The 19,862-nt window shown below is 50.8% G+C and overlaps 2 protein-coding genes across 5 annotated transcripts in view; one reads left to right on the top strand and one right to left on the bottom strand.

Moving 5' to 3' along the window:
• Positions 1-34: 34 nt before the first annotated feature.
• MRM3 (mitochondrial rRNA methyltransferase 3) lies at positions 35-7,449 on the top strand. 3 transcript variants are annotated; one of them, XM_007076099.3, is made up of 4 exons: positions 35-375; positions 634-878; positions 3,454-3,621; positions 6,178-7,449. In XM_007076099.3, the coding sequence occupies exons 1-4, from the start codon at positions 35-37 to the stop codon at positions 6,714-6,716; spliced, it is 1,293 nt and encodes a 430-aa protein (XP_007076161.2). In that variant the 3' UTR covers positions 6,717-7,449. The 3 variants fall into 3 exon arrangements, with proteins under 3 accessions (XP_007076161.2, XP_042823157.1, XP_015390317.1); XM_042967223.1 differs by having other exon boundaries at positions 216-292; XM_015534831.2 differs by lacking the exon at positions 35-375 and having other exon boundaries at positions 734-820.
• A 4,711-nt stretch (positions 7,450-12,160) lies between these two features.
• NXN (nucleoredoxin) overlaps positions 12,161-19,862 on the bottom strand; it is a 159,309-nt gene continuing 151,607 nt past the window's right edge. For both annotated transcript variants that reach the window (XM_042967610.1, XM_042967611.1), the window contains 3 exons: positions 18,309-18,488; positions 16,630-16,754; positions 12,161-13,764 (listed from right to left, as the gene is read on the bottom strand). In XM_042967610.1, coding sequence (XP_042823544.1) covers positions 13,582-13,764; positions 16,630-16,754; positions 18,309-18,488 — 488 coding nt within the window. In that variant the 3' untranslated portion in view covers positions 12,161-13,581. The remainder of the gene's footprint in view (positions 13,765-16,629; positions 16,755-18,308; positions 18,489-19,862) is intronic.

A 19,862-nucleotide genomic window follows, 5' to 3' on the forward strand; every position in this document is an offset into this window, starting at 1 on the left:
CGGTGACGTCACTGGCAGCCGCCGGCGCGCTTCCATGACGCAACCCACGGGGCGAGGGAAAATGGCAGCGCGGTTGAGGGGTTTAGTTTGGGCCAGCCGGCCGCTGCTGCCGGTGGTCCAAACTTGGGACCTCCACGCGCGGCGCTGGGTCCGGGCGCTACGGCGGAGCCCCGTGAGAGTGGTCTCTCCATCCGGACAGGTGGTGGAACGGAAGCCCGGTCCTGGGAAGCAGCCCCCTAGAGCGGCGGCTGAGACCGGTCCCCACGAGCCGCAACGGAAGCCGTCGCTTCAGGTGCCTCCATCCCAGAAGCCCTGCACCTGGGAAGATTCGGGGCTTCGCTATGATAAGGCTTTACCCGGAGACAGAAGGCTGAGGTGACTTGTTCCTGAGGCTTGTCATGTATTCCCGTTTCTCTTTCCATTTCTTTTCCCGCCTGCCAACCTCTTTCCTCCTTTTGGAGGACTTCTTCCACCGGAATCCATTGGTTTTTATAATGCATGGAGGGCAGAATAAGTGTTTTCCTTGGAATTCATTTGTTAATGTCTATGAAGTTCTTTCTGTTTGTTAAAACTAGGTGTGTCTCGGTAACAAGGATGTTGGTAATTAGCCCGTCTTTTTGTTTCCACCCACAGCAGTGTAATGACAATTGTTAAGTCCAGGCCATTTCGGGAAAAGCACGGGAAGATCCTGCTGGAAGGTCGCAGGCTGATTGCAGATGCTCTCAAGGCTGGTGCTGTACCGAAAGTTTTCTTCTTTAGCCGTCTGGAATACCTAAAGGAGCTGCCCATTGATAAGCTGAAAGGTGTCAGCCTCATTAAGGTGAAATTTGAAGATATCAAGGATTGGTCCGACCTAGTAACACCACAAGGAATAATGGGTCAGTGGTTACAGTGTGTCACCAGAAGTAGAGACCTAGGATCATTTGTTCATAATTATCTTAAGGCAGCAAATTTTACTTAAATTCAAAATGTTATTACCTAACCTTTTCTTGAGACACCCAGAAAAATACAGTTCTCAAATCTGTGCATCTTGTAGTATTTTCAGTGGAAGCTGAAGCCAGTTTTTTTGGTCATCGTTTGAATTATAGTTCCTGAATATTATATATTCTCCTTAAATATTATATATTTTTAGGTCACTTCTTCAACCAATAATGTCCAACTGCAATTTAAGAAAATGGTTACTAAAAGATTTAGGCCTCTATTTGCACAAGACCACTGCCAGTGTGGTGATAACCTTTCTGTTGTTGACCCCCTTATTCTAGAAGCAGGTGTAAGCAGTAAGCTGCAAGCTGTTACCCTGTTTAGCCCATTGAACAGGAAACTGTGTCTTCCTTTGGTTGACTCTAACTTAAGATTCTTTTTTTCCAAGTTTTTTTTTTTTTAATGTTTGTTTATTTTCTAGAGAGAGAGAGAGAGAGACTAGGGGAGGGGCAAAGGGAAAGGGAGACACAGAATCCAAAGCAGAGTCCAGGCTCTGAGCTGTCAGTACAGATCCTGATATGGGGCTCAAACCCACGAACTGTGAGATCGTGACCTGAGCTGGAGTTGGACACTTTAACCGACTAAGCCACCCAGGCTCCTCTAACTTAAGATTCTAATAGATGGTGGTGTCTATTAGCACTTAGAAAGTCTTTTTTCTAAAAATTAAAAAAAAAAAGGAAAAAGAAAGCCTTTTTTCTAAATATGGGAAGTCTAAATATATCTTTTTGACATTGGAATTATATTTTTGATCTGAGAATCGAATGGCAGTAAATGTAGAGGTTTCTCTTGGATAGTAAGGGACAGTTGGGGTAGGAGAAGTTATCTTCCAAGATTCTAATGTTTAGGCCAGGGTCTCTCATACCAGTTGTGCATGTGTTTTCCTGTAGTGGGTAAAGTGCAGCTATTAGTTGGGAGAGCAAATTTGGGGACTCTTACTCTGTAACCCATCAAGTCCTAGGGACCTGTGACCCTACACGCAGAACTCTCCCCTAGGGTGGGGATTTGGACTGCTAAAGTCCTCCACCCTAAGTATCCGTGCTCTTGTTAGCTATACTTCTAATTCCCTTCTCTATGCTACAGCACAAGTATCATTCATTTTTATCCTGCTGGCCACTTTGGGCACATGTGTTGATAGCGGCTAGCCCATCCTGGACTTCTGTAGCCCTCCTCGTCGTTATGACTGCCTTTCATCGTTTTGTGTCTTTTAAAAATATATATTATTTAGCTTACCCTTTTATTTCATATTTGAGAGGTGGAGTAAAGGGAGAAGGAGATAAGACTGTCAGGCTTCTGGCACATCTCTGAATCCAGTAACGTAAGTAGGGCCTCTAGCAGAGTGTTCTCGTCACTGCAGCTGTCCAGGTAGAAATTAAAGGACTTCAAGGGGTGCCTGGGTGGCTCGGTCTGTTAAGCGTCTGACTTTGGCTCAGGTCATGATCTTGTGGTTCATGGGTTCCAGTTCCATGTCAGGCTCTGTGCTGAAAGCCTGGAGCCTGCTTCCGATTCTGTGTATCCCTCTCTCTCTCTCTGCTCCTCCCCTGCTTGTACTCTGTCTCTTTCTTCCAAAAAAAAAAAAAAATTAACAAGAAAAGAAGTTAAAGGACTCTAAGTTCCCCTGCTGTTGTGACTCTTAGGTGCAGGATCTTTTTACCACATACAGATACCTGATAGGGAAACCATTCCCTTCCCTTCATTGATGGGTTAGGTATAGGTCTGTATTCTTGGTGTGAATAAATTGGAATAGCCTTTGGGGAGTACAGTTTAGCAGTATCTATTAAGAGTGCTTGAGTCACCTAGCTGGCTCACTCGGGAGAACATGTGACTCGATCTCGGGCCATGAGTTTGAGCCCCATGTGGGGGTAGAGATAAATATTAAAAAAAAAAAAAAAATGCACACACACCATATATTAATTTTACTTGCAAGTGTTTTTCATAGAGAAAAGTTTGGACATATGCATAGAGAGGTATACAGGGATGTTCACTGCAGGGTTGTTTATAATAGGGAAAGTGGAAAATAATCAAATTGTCAGTTGGGGAAGAACTAAATAAAGGTGGTATGTTCATGTTACAAGATAACATGCAACAGTTAAAATCAGGTAACTCCAAATGTATTGACATGGCAAGTTCTCTAAGACATCTCCTGCTATAGAATTGAATAAGTAGTTTACAGGATAACACATAGAGTATGAATTTTGTATGTGAAAGAAAAAAAGCACCTGTATATGAGTAGACATTTATATATGTACGTAGATGCATGGAACAGGTTCTGAAGGGATCTGTACACTCCCAAGATTGAAAACAGTTACGGGGAGGAGGTGTCACGGGCAGGACTTTTTGTATCGATTTTTTTCAATCAGAATGTATTCATGTAGTACTTACATGACTAAGAACACAGATTGATAAATATCTGAAAAGCCAAATTATCTCCCAGGTTCAAATCAGACAAGTGAACCGCCTGTTTTGTTTCCTCAGGGATCTTTGCCAAACCTGACCATGTTAAGATGACATACCCAGAGACTCAACTTCGCCATTTGCTGCCCTTATTGTTGATTTGTGACAATCTCCGTGACCCTGGGAACCTGGGGACGATTCTGAGATCTGCTGCTGGGGCAGGCTGCAGCAAAGTATTACTCACCAAAGGTCAGAGCACTTGTTCCTGGGTGGATTGGTCGGCCATTTGTAAGTGAGCTGGCTCTGTGGGCAGACATACATGGATTTGAATTTTGGGTCTGCCTCTTATTAGCCATTTGTCTGTGAGCAGTATTCTGAGTGTCATTTCCCTCATCTGTAAAGTGGGCATAACAGAATCTACCTGGTAGGGTTGTTCTGAGAAGTGAGATGGTGCACATGAAGTACTTAGCACTCTGCTTGGCACACGTTAAGTACTTCAGGAAATGTCAGTTATCTTTTAAGATTACTTTGACACCGGCTAGGTTATTAAAGAACTTAAAATCAGGGAAAGAAATACATGCCAGTTTTAACACTTCGAGTCCTTTATTTAATGATCTTGAGTTCCCAAATTGGGGGGCATATGAAGCCTTCCTAAGTGAAGACATTCTGAATCCTGTAAAAGGAGTGTGAATATGAAATTGGGATGCATTTGCCTTAGCCTTAAGATGGGTCAGGGGCGCCTGGGTGGCGCAGTCGGTTAAGCGTCCGACTTCAGCCAGGTCACGATCTCGCGGTCCGTGAGTTCGAGCCCCGCGTCAGGCTCTGGGCTGGTGGCTCGGAGCCTGGAGCCTGTTTCCGATTCTGTGTCTCCCTCTCTCTCTGCCCCTCCCCCGTTCATGCTCTGTCTCTCTCTGTCCCAAAAATAAATAAAAAACGTTGAAAAAAAAAATTAAAAAAAAAAAAAAAAAAAAAAAAAAAAAAAAAAAAAAGATGGGTCAGACATACCCACACAAGTTAGCCTCTGACATTTCTCTCTCCTGTCCTCAGAAATTGGCATGAGTAGGCTTGGTTCTAAACAGACTTGCCTAACAGCTGGGACACACCTAAAACACCTATTACAGCTTGCAGGGATGGTGAGAGGGAGAGAGTTCATCGAAAACACTCCAGCTATCATTCACTGTAAACTAATGACACCTGCTGCTGAGACTTGCCTCAGTTGCTCCTTTCACCCCTTCGTCCCAGTCACATGTTGTTGGAATAGATGGGAGTAGATGTAGAGATGGCAGCAGGAGAGCTGGGTACTGGGGTTCCATCATCAGTACCCCGCCTACCCACCCCATTGTTGAGATCTCTGAGAGCTGGTGTGGTTTTGGAGATGTACCTATACAATCCAAGTGGTGTGTTTGCCACATTCATGGTGGTGGCTGGTGTATAGGACAAGGGGAAGGAGTAGGGAGCACTTGGCGTGGTGCCCAGTATGGAGGATGTGAGGATGAGGGGGGAAATCCCACTTTGTTCCTTACTCCCCACCAGGGAGAGGGGTCAGACTGGATGGCTCCCCTCATGAGTCTCGGCCCTCTTTTGTCCTCCCCGTTTTGCCTGCAGCCTCTTGACACACAGCCCAACTCTTGTCTCCAGTTCCCTGCAGTGATTGGGAAAGTCTGTGGTTGGCAGTAGGCGTGGGCAGTGTTACATTCTCTGTGTCTTATCTTCCTTTTAAAATTTGGCTTGCCTACTTACTCTGTTGTGAAGTTGGGTTACTTTTTACAGTAATTTCTAATGCAGAGAGTTGTGTTAACAAGTTAGGGGATGGTGGCAGACATGTGATGCCCTGGCCCTGCTGTCTCTCCCAGCCTGTGGTCCTGAGAAAGACCACGCAGAAGTGGCTGGGCTTAACATGGGTCTGAATATAAAAAATAGTCCTTTTAGCCTTTTTTCTGTGGTGTGAGAGAGAGAGGGAGAGAGAAAGAGAAAGCTGTTGCCTTGGCTTTCCATGGATCACTGTAATTGCCTCCCATTTAATTTCCCCTCTCTAGGGTCTTCCCTGCTCTGGTGCAGATTTAACACTGAAGCCAAATGGGTCTTTCTAAAGCATAAACCAGATTCTGTCACTACTTTACTTAAAATCCTTTGATAGCATTATATTGTTTAATGGACAAAGTCCCAAACTCCTCAGCCTGGCATACCCACCCTCCTTTAAGTTGGTCCTTGCTTGCCTCCCTTTCATCTCCCGCTACACCCCCACCCGCTATTGGCCTGATCGCTTTACTTACAGTTTTTGGACTGTGGCGCTCTTCCCCCTTCTATAATTTTGTCCTCTGCCTCAGCCTTTCTTTGACAGCTTCCTCCTATCCTTCAAGATCCAGCTCACTGTCATGTTCTCTGGGACATTTTTCCTGATAGCTCTGCTTCGTACAAGGGATTTTTGCTACCCTAGTAATACTTCTTTTACCTCAATTACTGATATCGTAGTCACGTGTTCAGATATTGTCCGAACACCATCGCCCGTGATACCATGAGCTCCTGGAGGTTGGAGACATTAATGCTCTTTGCCTCTCCTGTACAAGGTCTGGCCCGGGTGTATGGTAAATGTTGAAGGGATGAAGAAAGTCTTGTTTAGCACTAGCAGGAATTCATCCCTATAGTCCCTTTGCTGGATGCTGCCATAATGGGAGGCAGAGGTCCCAGCCATCCCGAAACTACAGGACATTTTTTGCTTTCTCTCCTCATCCAGAATTAATTTGATTTACTGCAAAGACCCCTTGTCTGGGATGGTTTATAATCTTAACTGTCTCTATTTTCTAGGCTGTGTGGATGCCTGGGAACCCAAAGTGCTACGGGCAGCGATGGGTGCGCATTTCCAGGTGCCCATCGTCAATAATCTGGACTGGGAAACGTTGCCCGACTACCTGCCCACCGACACCCGGGTCTACGTGGCTGACAACTGTGGCCTTTATGCCCAGGCGCACATGTCTAATAAAGCCAGTGATCACGGCTGGGTATGTGACCAACAACTCTCGAAGTTACACAAGTATGAGGAGGAGGAGGAGGATCTAGAACCTGGAGCCAGTAAAGCCTGGCTCCCTGAAGTTGAGGTCCAGAGTTATGACTTGGACTGGACAGAGGCACCAGCAGCTGTGGTAATAGGCGGGGAGACCCACGGTGTGAGCCTGGAGTCCCTGCAGTTGGCCGAGAGCACTGGGGGCAAGAGGCTGCTGATTCCCGTTGTGCCTGGTGTGGACAGCCTAAACTCGGCTATGGCTGCAAGCATCCTGCTTTTTGAAGGGAAAAGACAACTGCGGGTCAGGGCGGAACACGTGAGCAGGGACAGGAGTTACCACTGAGAGGGATCTTGGAAGTCAGTCCTTGATTTGAGGTGGTTCCCAGCTCCTCCTGCGTTGTTAGGAGATAGGCAGAATATGGTAATCAGGCCATATTCAGGAGGCAAGAGGTGGGCAAGATGCCATTATATGATTACTGGAAAAATAAGAATTTCCATGAATTTATGCTTATCTTCAAAAGTAACAAGGGTGAGAATTCTTCCTGAGATCTCCCCCAGCTCCCGAGCCGAACTTCCTCTCGAGAGAGCCCAGAGAGCAAGCATGACTTGTGCCCCAAGTGGTGGCAGAGTGGGATTGCTTTATGTTTAAGGGGAGGGGTTTTTGCAGGAACAATCTCTGGTTGGCTGTGCTCTCCCAGGCTGGTGCCCCACTTTGGTCTGGGCCTGGCCAGGGTCGCACACAAATGTCTGATGCAAGTGGCCCACAGATTGTGCTTGAGACCCTCAATGCCCCGTCAGCTTTTAGAAGGTAGAAGAGCCCACAGCCTTCATACAGGGCTGAACCCACAAAGGCTCGTCCTCCAGCTTCACAGAGGCCATGATGCCTGTCACACCAGCAGGCTAGATCTGGGAGGCAGCTCAGTACTCCTGGAGTCTGTTGGCATTTGTTCTGTCAACACCTTGGAAAAGTGCTAGGAAAACGAGGTCACTAAAGGATGAAGCCAGTGTCCTGCAGCTTTGTCCCTGGATTATTGTTCCTGCTGATTTTTGTTACAAAATAAAGATCAATGACCGAACAACAAACCCTATGCTTTGTTACTGTTAAGAAAAACAAAACAATGCAAAACAGCATACCTGGCACATAATTCTAAGTCTACTTTATCACACTGGGTGAAAGAAGGAAAAGAAATTTACGTCCCATCCACTTCATAGTCAATGGCTTATAACGCCATGCCTTGTGAGTTCTTTTTGCACATTTGTGGATATAATTTAGCAAAGAGGGCAAATTTTCCTTTCTTTAAAATGACTACAGGGGAAGCAACCAGTGATGAGGCTCTGGTTTGTTGAACAATCATGGAAAGTCACTTTCTCAAATTCCTTGCAATTTTAAGGCTAACATTTGTTTTTTTGCCATTTCCCTGGAAAATAAGAATTAAAGAAGGAGCAGTATAGGACAGTACACTACACTGGCTGGAAGAGAAGCTGTCAGATGGTTGGCAGAGCGGCCCCTTGACTTTGTGTTGAGTGGAGCGCCATTGACGGTTTCTGCCACAAGGTGGCAGCCGCACTTCAAAACCACTCCCAACCCTGAAGGGAGGGATTTAAGTTATTGAGAAAGGATGGAGTGAGTCTCTGCACAGAGGGCATTTTGCAGGACATTTGTGCTCAGAGGTGCTGAAGTTGGAGACCCATCCAGATTCTCATTCTCAGTAGAATCTGAAGCATAGATGGACACTGGGCCAAAAAACTAAGGGGGAAGTGGACAGAAGTGGGAAGCGGTTGCAGAGGGAAAAACCAGCATAACTTTTTCCTTTGAATGAAACCTCTGGGGAAGTAGCTCTGGACAAATGTTGATGTCCCCATACGCCTGGAACTCACACTGGGAAGCCTCACCCTGGTTTGCAGCTTCAGGGCAGGGAGAGCTGCAGAGTCCTCTTCCCTTCCCCCAGCTCGAGGTGAAGATCCTGTCATTAAGGCTCAGGATGAGCAGACCTCTGGGGACTGGTTTCCACCAGTTTCACCTGTGACCTCTTACTACTTGCCCCGTGGATCATCGAAACACCAGATGTCCCCTTCTAAGCTGAGTTGCTTTTATTTATTTAACATTTTTGTTTTTGAGAGAGACAGTGTGATGGTGAAGCAGGGGTGGGCAGAGACAGAGACAGACACAGAATTGGAAGCAGGGTCCACGCTCCGAGCTGTCAGCACAGAGCCCAACTGGGGCTCGAACCCAAGAACCTTGAGATCATGACCTGAGCCCAGGTTGAAGGCTTAACCGACCGAGCCACCCAGGTGCCCCAAGCTGAGCTGCTTTTACCTCCACTTTTGCCATTTTGCCACATGAACACCCCAGAAACAGCACCACACCAAGGGTTCTGTGGCTAGTGCTGAAAACCAGCTGTGCTGCAGGGCCTGGGTGTTCCCTGGGCCAAGCCCTCCCTGCCCCCACTCACTTAAAAAAAAATTCTTTTTTCGCTAACACTCACATAGACATCTTTAAACTCCAATGACTTTCTTCAGTGAATGCACAAAAGTAACAAGCTGGAAGTCAAATGAATGGATGAGCTGTTTATTGCTGTGGGCGACCTTAAAGTCTGAACTAGCTTGCCACGTATGTCTGCAGCTGAGACAGCCTGCAAGCCGGGCCCTCCAGAGCCGCGGCCAACACCCAGAGGCCAAGTATGACTGAAAGTCTGAATACGCTACAGAAGGCATCGGTTCTCTTAACTACGTTTGTTTTCTAGGGGAGCCACCTTCTTCAGCTAAGGCATCATAGTCGGAGGGCCATCCGCAAAGCTGCTGCCGCTGCACAATGCAAGAAGGGAACAAAGGTTGGGGACGAGATGTGGCCGTGACAGGGTCTGGCCTCCCAGCCTCCCTCTTACCTCTGTGATGGGAAGGGGTGGTGCAACTGACTGCAGACCGGCAGAGGGACTTACTTCCACGTCCTGTGATGTCCAAAGATTTCTTTTTTAGCCCTGGGTCCTAAGATCATGCCACCTCTTGTATCTTTGTGCTTACCTGTGTTGGGTGACTGACCTGTGTGAAGCATGAACACCCAGGAACCTAGACTTGAGGCTGCCTGCCTCCTTTGGGCTGCACAGTCACCTACAGGCTTGGGGAGAGACCTTCATGAGTTAGCACGTTATTTAATAGAAACCCAGCAGTCCTTCAGAACAAGTCCTACCCAAATCCAGTTACACATCTCCTAGCCTGGGAAGTATTGCAAGAGTCCAGGGGGCTGTGGAGACACAGTATGCCTTAAATGAAGCAGATTTTCTTCATGCTTTCACATTTGAGACACGCCTAGGACATCCTAACGTTGTATTTCCCCCATTGGAAGGAGAAATCGCAGCCATAAAGTGGACCCAGTGTAACATTTTCCTACAAACAGCCTTGGTTCCTGGAAACCACGTCCCTTGCATTATTTACTAACACTGGATAATCAGGAACGAAGCTAACAGATGACAGCCATTTGTCAACAGAGGATTTTCCTTTGAGCAGCCTGCTTGGAAGAAGGCCATGGCAACTCTTGCCCGCTGGGTGTTCGCAAAGAGGGATACAGGTTCAGTGCTCGCTTCTTCAACACCGCCGCTTCAGGGAACTTGACAGACCCTGAGCTCTGGGCCTCTGGGTCAGTCCTCTGTTCACATGGCACCACCCAAAGAGGCCACAGAGGGCACTGCTGAAGCTCCCTACCGGCCACACGCAGCTGTGCCCAGTCCCATCGGGCGAGTGTGGGCTTGCTCCTCCTGGCCCAGGGAAATGACTTATGAACAGGATGTCCCCATGCCTGAGCCTGTGTGACTGAAGGGGGCTGGGCCAGTTGCCTGCTCACATCCCTCCCGGAGCTACGATTCTAAGTCTACATGCGTGCGCACACGTGTGGTGTTCTCCCTGAGCGGACACTGTGACACCTTATTAGGTTCTGCTGATCTATTCTTGGACCGTGTTCTATGTCTAGATCATTGCAGAACTCCGTTTGCTACCCTGGAACAAGGCAGCAGGCGGAGAGAACAGCTTTTTAGTGTCTTTAATTAGGCAAGAGGCAAAAACAAAGTCTGGCTGAAAATTACCACTTGAAGTTTGGCTGATGCCAAAACAGTTCTGGCTCCCTGTGCTTGGATAAGTGAGAGCCATTGAATTTGAGGACATACTTGGAGATGGGGGGAATCTTCTGGAAAGGAACTTCAGTTGCCCTCTGGCATTTACCGCTGCCCACCGTACATCCCGATTCCAAACACATACCCTTTTTCTTAACCAGATCTTTATTGTTGGGGACAGGTAAAAAATCTCATCTGTTGTGAACACGAGTAGAGTCCGATCTGGAAGTCATTGTGGTGAGCACAGAATCTGGAACCCCAGGGTGGCATTTTTACAGCCACGTTCCTGCCTCAACCTACTGGGGCCTGGTTTCCCTTGCTGCTGATGGAAGCCATTGAATATATCACAGCTGGGGTTTTAACCTGCTTCCAATTAGTGACAAGAATTAAGGTATTTTGGAGCTGCTTAAGAAGCCACCCACTTTGCATCAAGAACCTTTAAGATCTCATGCTACTGAAACGGGTTTTTACTGGCACTGGGAAGTGGTCCTCCATCACCATTTCTCCTCAAAGCTGCCACTATATAAACCTAAAGCTTTTTTTAGTAAACCTTCCCAGTGACCTTAACCTACACACCCACTCTAAAGGGGAATTCTGGTGCCAAGGATCCAATTGACCTTAGTGGCAAGTAGTTCTGTCAGCCCCGTACAGGTCACAAAAGAATCACAGATGACCTGATTTTTCTGCCGCGTGACTTACAGGGACTCCTACCTGGACTTTGTTCCTTCTGCGCCAGAAGATAAGTAGTTGCTAAGAGAGACCACTTTTCCTCCAAGGCTATCATGATATAGGACACAGGCAGAAGTCCAAAGAAATCCATCTTCCAAGTAAGGTTGACCTCACCTTGTCCCCACACCCACCACACTCCCAAGAGCTGGCAGGCCTGGCAGTGGGGTGTGTGTGGCGACAACCTCAAGTACAGCACCAAGTTCCTGAGCAACTTCCTGGGGCCCAAGAGAGAAAGCAAAAACCTGAGGGCACAGGCAGATGCTCATGACACCCACGTGGGCATCAAGGTGAGCACTGCCGGGAGGCCAGGCTTGGGATGCAGCCATGATGGGGGAGAAACATGTTTGGAGAGGGATCTCCATTCCAGGGACTGTCCTTCCTGGACATCCTAGAAGACAACGTAGTTTGAGAACTTTGATATGGTGCAACAACACCTTGTCCCCACACCCACCACACTCCCAGAGGAGACACTGGCAACATTCCCAGAGAAGCCCCTCCACCCAGCATAGAGCTAGGGTTGAGGGTCTCCAACTGTTGCCCGTTCTTCACTGGGAGACCTGTGTGGGATTCCTTGTTTCTGCAACCGGCCTCCTCAGGCTTCAGAGCACTTGCTCCCCTATGGGGAGGGGATGAGCACCAGTGTCCACAAGAATGCCTGTGAGTGGAGAATCCGCCCTCCACGAGGGCAAGTGGAACCAGGAGAGATGCCAGCCAGAGCTCCAGCAGGGATGTCTGATGCACTAACCCAAAGGAGCTCCCTGGCCTCAGAAGGATCCGGCAGATGACCACGTTAGTTAGTTTCTGCTCTGAAAAATTCTGAAACATAGCTACTAGGAATCCAATGAAAGTCAAGAAGATCTTGTGTGTCTGCCCCCAACCCCCGACCCCCCAGGGCCCAGCACCACAAGCAAAAAGATTTTTGTTATTAACCACAGGAAAGGCCAAGTCAATAATGTCCAGAGATGCCTGCTTTATTTCTTACTAGGCGATTGCATTTCAGGCTGTGACATCAAGTAACTGTCTAATTACCAGCTAACCTTGTACCTCTGAACTACAAATCAACAGTCCAATTCAGCAAGGGGCAATGGTGTCAACAGCTGACTGGGGGCTGGGTTTTCTAAATCAGTGGTCTTGGCTGACACAATGCTGTCAGCAGAGACAAGGGTGAGGCCTGCCGTCACGTGGAAGACCCTAACACCTGGTTGAGATAAGCCCAAATCCTGTGACTCCCTAGGTAAAGCCCCCACCCCAAGTCCCAAGGACACAGCAGTTGTTACTTCTGTTTTCTGGGATCCAAGCTACCTGAGCTTGCTCAGCAAAGTGTATCCAAAGCATACTTTTAGTTGACATGCCCTCTGCTCGCACTGCCACCCTAGGATACAGCTCTTTCTGCAGGTCCTTAGGGAGAAAGCTAGGCTTCTGGTAATTTCTTGTCTCTTTTTAGTTCTGCTTTGAAAAGAAAGGAGGGATGACAGAGGTAACCAAAGGTGGTCACAGGCACCGCGGCAGAGTGGGCCAAGTGTCAGAGGTCTGTGCTGGGTGAGGTGGGGCACCTCCAAGAACACAGGGCTGGGTGCCTCTTCTCGGGAAGATGTCCAAGGGGAAGAATTAACAAAATTCCAAGACAGTAGAGGCTGTTTGTACAAGAAGGCAGAAACTTGGAGAAGGTAAGATGAAGGAAAAAAGATGTAAGGAAAAAAATCACATGGTAGGAGCTCAGAGTAAGCAATTACTACATGAATCATTACCATAGCTACTCTTTCTCACCAGAAAAGAACACAAGCTTCCTTTGAGATCGTGAAATCCCCGGCCCAAGAACCGACTGCCAAGCTGGTGTTTTTCCCTCGCACCAAGAGGGAGAGTCACTAGACGAAGTCACTTAGGAAGGGATGTTCTCACCAGCAGCTCTAACCTGAGGCGAGCAAGGCTGCGGCCCTTTCCCTGCTCCACCTGCATGTACGTGTGTCACTGAGCTGTCCTGGGCCCTGCGTGTGCATGCTGACACCAGAGGCCGAGCCAGAGCACCAGCGCACTGTCCCTTCACGCTCGCTCGGCAGAAGAATGCCTGGCAAACACTGCTCCCAGAGCTAGTGACTGAGAGTGTGATGCAGTCCTGGCTCTGGCCAGGTTATGCCAGCCCCGTGAATCCCAGGCCGAGTCTCCAAACATGGTGGGTTCTTCTGCTGCTGAGAGGATGTGCACCTTAGGGTGCTAGCTGAGGAGTTAATGCAGAAAACAAGGCACCACAGAGAGGTTGGACACTTGGGTTGTGTGATTCAGGACACGCCGGAAAAGTCCAAGGGTGGAGGGAAGAAAGGGGAGGAGGAAGAGGAGAAGATCGAGTTTTAAATAACGTCTCCTGAGGCCGGAGCCCCACTAGATGGGCTCTGGTTTGAGCTTTTCTGCTAGGAAGTCATTCACAAAGGCCTCCACAATGGCAGGGGTGATCTCCTCCACGTCCATCACGTACTTGGCCCGGGCTGACATGTCCAGAATGGTGAGCAAAGGGGCCGCCTCGGGCAGGTTGGTGTAGTCTCGCAGGGAGTCAGTCATGTCATCCTGGAAGTCACCAGAGGGAGAGAAAACAGTACGTTTTCAAGAAGGAGGCTAGAGAGTCCCCAGAACGCAGCCACTCCATTGTCCTGAGGAGCGGGCGGCCATCCGGAAACGATGGGCTCTCAGAACAGGGAGCAGTGGACTCTGTCCTGCCTGGGGGAGGGGTGGGTGCTTTGGAAAGTCCTCTCTGCATCTCCCCCAACCACCAGAGAAGTCCTCTTTCTTCATTAGCACAAAAGCAACTTTAACATGCCCTCTGCTTTGTAAAAATGTGATGTCTTCTGATCACTTACTTTTGCAACTGCCTCTCAATTATTGGCGGCCCCACTATGGATATCTGAGGCCAACCTGGCCAACCTTCAACTCCGGAACGTCTTTAACGGAAACAGATCACTGTCCCCACCCCACCCCTGAGGTTTTGGGGGTGAAACTGCACAGCCAGTAGAAAAGACAGGGCTACTGCAGTACTTCCTGAGGCTTACACGGGTGGCTGCATTTATCATACATTCCCAGTGATTGTCCAGATGAATTTGCCTTATTAAGTAGAATGGCAAACCCAGAAACCCAAAGATAGGAGACAGACCTGTAAGGGAGCAACCATTTGAGATTACCTTTCGTGCACCCGACCCCCATTTGGTAGAGAACAGGAAATGGACTCTACACAGCCACCCCGACCCAAGTCACCCTGCAGAGGAAGGGCCTGGGGTATTCCTGGCCTTAAACGCTAGCGAATAGGAGGTATGAGATTTACTGCTCACTGGTTTCTGATACAAAAAAAAAAAAAAAAAAAAAAAAAAAAACAAAAAACCCATTCCATTCTCAAAGGGCAAATCTTTAGGAAGATGATTAGTGATCATCTTTTCTCCCTACCCCAGAAATGGCATGCACTTCCAGCAATGGCGATGAGGGATTCAGCACCTCTGGCACTGTTCACCCCGCTCAGGCCCTCCATGTGGGTTAATAAACAACCTTCATGATAGACAGAGGGGAGACACCTGGACAAATACTGTGTATCGAATTCCCATTAGGAGGCCTTGGCCAGCTGAGCACAATGCTGCGTCCCCTCCCCTCTCCCTCTGTGCAAACCACAGGGAGATGAATTCAATGTCTACTAAGGCTTCAGAAGGGATGACCTCCACCTGGCAGAGTGGAGGGGATCAAGATAAACACCCTTAGCCCCAGGAGGAGCGGGAGAGGGCTGGAGTCCTGGCTCAGAGGTGCTTGGTCAGTGCTTGATGTTCCCACACCCCAGGACCATCCACTTCCACACAGCCTTGCTTCTGAGCATGAGGACGAGAACTGGACTAAGACAGCTGCCAAGGTCAGGATCCCAGGTGAAAGGCACAGGAAGGACGAGGTGGCCAGGTGGCAAGATGGAGCAGTGGATGACCCTGTCAGACCCTCCTCTGTCCTAGACCCTTCCCTCCAGGCCTGGGCCTGGCCACCTGCCAGACCACGTGGGCAGCAGGAGGGACATCACTGCCTCTGGAGTCACACTGACCTCACATTCAGTCCTCTGTGCCACCTACTTAATGTGCGACTTTGAGAAGTCATTTTTGTGAGCCCAGGTCTTGTCCCCTGCAAAATGGGTCTAAGAGCAGCTCACATAGGGACGAGGCGTGAGCGGTCTGTGCTCTCGAAGCCTCACTCATCTGTGAGATGGTAATGACCCCATCCCCAGTCAGAGAGGTGAGGAGCAGGTGGGATGGTGCCGGTGGTGCTTGTCTTGGTGCCTGCTACACAGAAAACCCGCAAATGCGCCTTTTCAGCCACATTTCTAAAGCAGTTACTGGAGCTCCCCAGCCCCAGCCCTGCCCCTGGCTCGGCCCCTGCTGTCCTGCACCCATCTTTTCTGTCTCAGCCATCTGAAAGGGGTTAGAGTTCAATAAATTCAGAGCAGCTTCCATTTGTGCTTTGTGTAGAGCGGGCTCGTGTAGCCCCAAGGCAGGACCCTGTGAACCTGTTTTGTTCCCTCTGCCCCACGGCAGAGCGGGGTGACTTGAGCTGCCTGTGAGGGACCCAGTGGGGCTTAGGAGGGGTGGCTGTTGAGGAGGTGATGAATGGGTGGTGGTTGGGGGTCTGGCCTCATTGCCTCTTCTGGGATCCAGACAACACAGCATGAAACGAGCGCTGGGCTCTGACCAACTGGGGATGCAGATGGGTGGCAGGAGGGCAGGGGGCTTCAAAAAGTGTGTCTGTCAATAGCTTCCAGCCGGCGCCTGGGGTTGGGGGGGGGGGGAGGTGGTGGAGCATGCGTGGACTGGCTTCCTGGGGGCGGGGACTATGGCCATCTTGCAGGGATTTCCCCCACCTGCAGGATGGAGGCTCAAGCACCAGGGTGGGACAGGCACCCGGCTGAGGCCTTCTCACCCTGTGTAAAGTCCTCCGCTCAGCCCATCCCAGCTGGAGGCCTTCAAGGGACAGGTCTTGGGCGAAAAGAGCCTGGGACAGCAGCAGTTTCCCACCTGAGCACCCTCCCCGGGCTGGCTAGGGAACAGATCCGAGTCGAGGCCCCCAGTCAGGATGCCTGCAATGGGGGAGAGCCCACTTTGCAGGTCAGGGCGGAGGGACTAAGTACTGATCACAATCTTTGTGGCTGCCACTCGTGCTAGCGGCCTGGGTAGTAGACTGCCAGAGGCAGCGCTGTCCCGGGAGGGCTTCCTGCTGCTCTGAGGCTGCCGAGCAACAACGAAAGGGAGGAAGGTGCAGCAGGGACCATGCTGGATGACACCTTTTCATGCCACGGTTGTCTGTGGGCTCCTCACCCCAGATCCTGGGGCCCCTTCGAACATCCCCTAGGGTCGCATCGCTCATGTTCTAAGAGTTGGCCAGACGAGCAGCCCGCGGCCCAGGCCCCAGTGCACTCACCTCCCCCGCGACAAAGAACAGAAGTGGCGCCTCCTCCTCTTTGGCTTTGTACTTGGCAATGATCTTCTCGGCTATTGGCTGGATCAGTTGCTTGGCTGCTTCGGACTCCCCATCATCCTCAGAATCTGTAATGGGGAAAGAGAGACACGAGAAGCACTAGTTTGTGGAACAGATGGAGTGGTGTCCCCTGAGGGAGCTGGGTCCTGGGCCCGAAATGCCCATCCGGGGAAGCCCCTGAATGGAAACAAAACGCCCCCTGGGACACAGGTCTCCCCTCCTGGGTGCACGAGGGTGTGTTTGCAGCACATTCGCACCACTGCGCGCTGAACTTCCCCTGAGCCAGGATATGAGGTCCTTGTAGCTCTTCTCTCAATCACAGAATCACAGCATGACCTCAGATCTGACCTCCTATCAAAAATGGCAGGACTGATGGTGGCAGTGGGGTGCCCCTGAGGCCCTGGAATGCCAGCTTCAGGGCTAGCCGGACTCTTCTGGGAGAGGATGGACTGCCTGTGTGGGAGGGGGCCTGCCCAGGTGTCCGGAGCCCCCTTTAGTCACCTCTTGCCTCCAGGGAAAGAGCAGCTTGGGAGCAGCCACACACAGGGGCCCTGGGGCTCACTTCAGATGGAGCCTGTAGCCCAGAGCAAGAGCAAGAACAACACCCCTAGGGGCAAAGCGGGAAGGAGAGACAGGTAGCAGGATTTGCACCTAGAAATGCCACATTGCGCAAGGGGCCCTCAGCCTGAAGACTTGGCAGGACTTATTCTAGATCTACATCTCATCAGCTCTGTGACGCTGGGAACTCGCTTTATCTCTCTGGGACCTTCTCATATCTTCTCAGATGGCCAGTGAGCCGCAACTGTCCCTAAATTCAGAACTGTGTCCCAGAGGCCCCAGGATGTGGGTGTGGGAGCAGGCAGTAGGCGGCAAAGCCCCAAGGACAGTGATTCCCCAGGAGGCCTCTGTTCTTCAAGCACAGGGGCCAGCTTACAAGTCAGTTTGTTTAAGAATCCCCTTGAGTCTGCTGATTGGCTCCCATACCAGACTTCCAGAGCACAGGGTAGGATATGCCCCCCCAGTGGCATCTCAGCCATGACCCTCATACCCCAGATTATTTGGGGAGTTGGAGCTGAGCAACACAGCCCAAGGCAGAGGGTGAGGTGGCCCTTGGCCAGCAGTTGCTCTGTTTGCAAAAGGAACCAGGGTCATCCCACAGGGCTGCAGGGAGCCTGGAGTGGATGTTCTGGTGTCCCCCTGGCCCCCAGAGCAGTCACCCACTGAGCAGAGAAGACACCGAGGGGGTACGCAGAGACAAGGCCCTGAGGCTGGGGTGGGGGGCCTCGGCCCAAGGGGGCCCAGCCCCTGCAGCTGCTGTGCACGCAGCCCTGCCTCCTCCCAACAATGGGTCTGTTGGAGGGGGGCCGGGCTCCAGCCTGACCTATTCTTCCCAGCTGGCAGTCGAGGAAGGAAAGCACAGCGGCAGCTCTCAAAGCCCCTCCTGCAGGGGCAGAGCCATGAATAAATCATTGGGGTCAAAAGCAAGGCTGCCGGGAGAGACAAAGGCCCAGGCTCGGCATTGTTGGCATTGTTCAGGATGGAAAGAAGCTGCAGGATGGACACCCCCCACGTGAGGTCTGTCTTGTCCAGCCCACCCTGGGGCTCCTGCTGGGGCTTCATACCTACAAAAAGGACGAGGCAGGGGCCCTCGTTGAGCTGCACGGCATTGGAGTCGGAGAGCTCCAGCACAGGTTTGGGGTGCCACGGGAACTCCCTGCAGTCCTCATCGTTCAGCACCTCCACGCGCCCCTGCCGCGTGATCACTTCCCCCTGTGGGTCCAGCACAATGAGGGTGGGGATGCCTGTGAGGGAGAGAGCTCACTTGAGAGTCCAGAAGTGCTGGGACAGAATCCAGGCTCAGCCACTGACCAGCCATGGGACTCCTTCGGGTCTGCCCGCAACTTGTCCAAGAAACCGGGCAACTCACTTCACCCCCTGGCTTCAGTGTCCTCCACTGCAATGTGGTAAATGGACCGCGGCACCCTCATTCCCATCTTTGTAAAGATCAGCGAGGTCATGCACTTAAGGAACTCAGCACAGGGTCTTGGCACTTAGAAGCACTCAACTAAATCCTAAAGAGATCCCAGAGAAGCAGGAGACGCCCCTGCCACCTGCAGGGTGTGAAAACACACCCCCACACAGCGTACTTGCTGCCCACATAGGCCAGCACAAATCAACCCAGGCAAGGGGAGTCCACACACAGGCTGGCAGTCCCACCAGTGTGAGCACAGAGGCTGGAGGAGGGGAGGAGCCTGGGGCAGGGGCCACAGCAGAACAGGGGACAGCCGGCTGCTAGTGAGCCAGGGGCCCCACCTCCATCTCCAGCCCTGCTGCCTGGGGAGGTTCTGAGGGGGACAGTCCCTAGAGGGAGCATGCTGACGGCAATGCTGCCACCCCCACTTTAGAGTCCTGGCTGGAGTAAGAAATGCAACACAGAACTCTCCACCACAAACAGCACGCCCCACCCCCCTGCCCATAAAGCCTCAAGTGAAAAACCAGGAAAAAAACCCATCCTGGGTTACACTCGCATTTGGGATTTCCACCTCCTTGCTCTGCGTACCCTGTTCCCTGCTGCCTCTCCTTCAGCCAGGGTACCCCCTACCAACCGTAGCCCATAGCCCTTTTGGAGACACTTGTCTCTCCACTACTGGCAGCCGCTCCCCTCACCCCCTCCTAACCAGCCACCTCTCCTCTGGAGCTGACCAGAGCTTTTTAATTTTCTATGGGCCAGCGAAAGCCGTAGCAATTTAATATTTATAGATTCCAAAGCATTCAGTGAGTAATTTGCTCCACTGACATTTTGCTTCTCTGTGGGGGAGGGTGGGGACAGCAAGGGACCCGGAATGTGGTCCTAGTGTTTTGTTACCCGGCGCGGCTGCTGGCGCAGCAGGCATGCAGTGGTGGGCCTGTCTTCAAAAGGACTTAAGTGAGTCCATGATGTTCACACCTATTAGAAGTAGCCTGGCATGCTGGAGAACAAGTCCAGAGAGAAATGGGCTCCGGAGAACTGCCGTTCCCACCGCACCACACACAAATGCATGCAGCCAGGGCTCCTGGGGGCTTTCAGGACACTATCAGCTGTCCAGGCCTCCTGAGTTGGGAGTCACGCAGAGCCTACGGGCGTTTCCAGCCTCATCCTCACACCTGCATGTTAGCCTCCAGGGGCCAGGGTTCCC

This window comes from Panthera tigris, chromosome E1, assembly GCF_018350195.1.
Source record: "Panthera tigris isolate Pti1 chromosome E1, P.tigris_Pti1_mat1.1, whole genome shotgun sequence".
Lineage (NCBI taxonomy): Eukaryota > Metazoa > Chordata > Mammalia > Carnivora > Felidae > Panthera > Panthera tigris.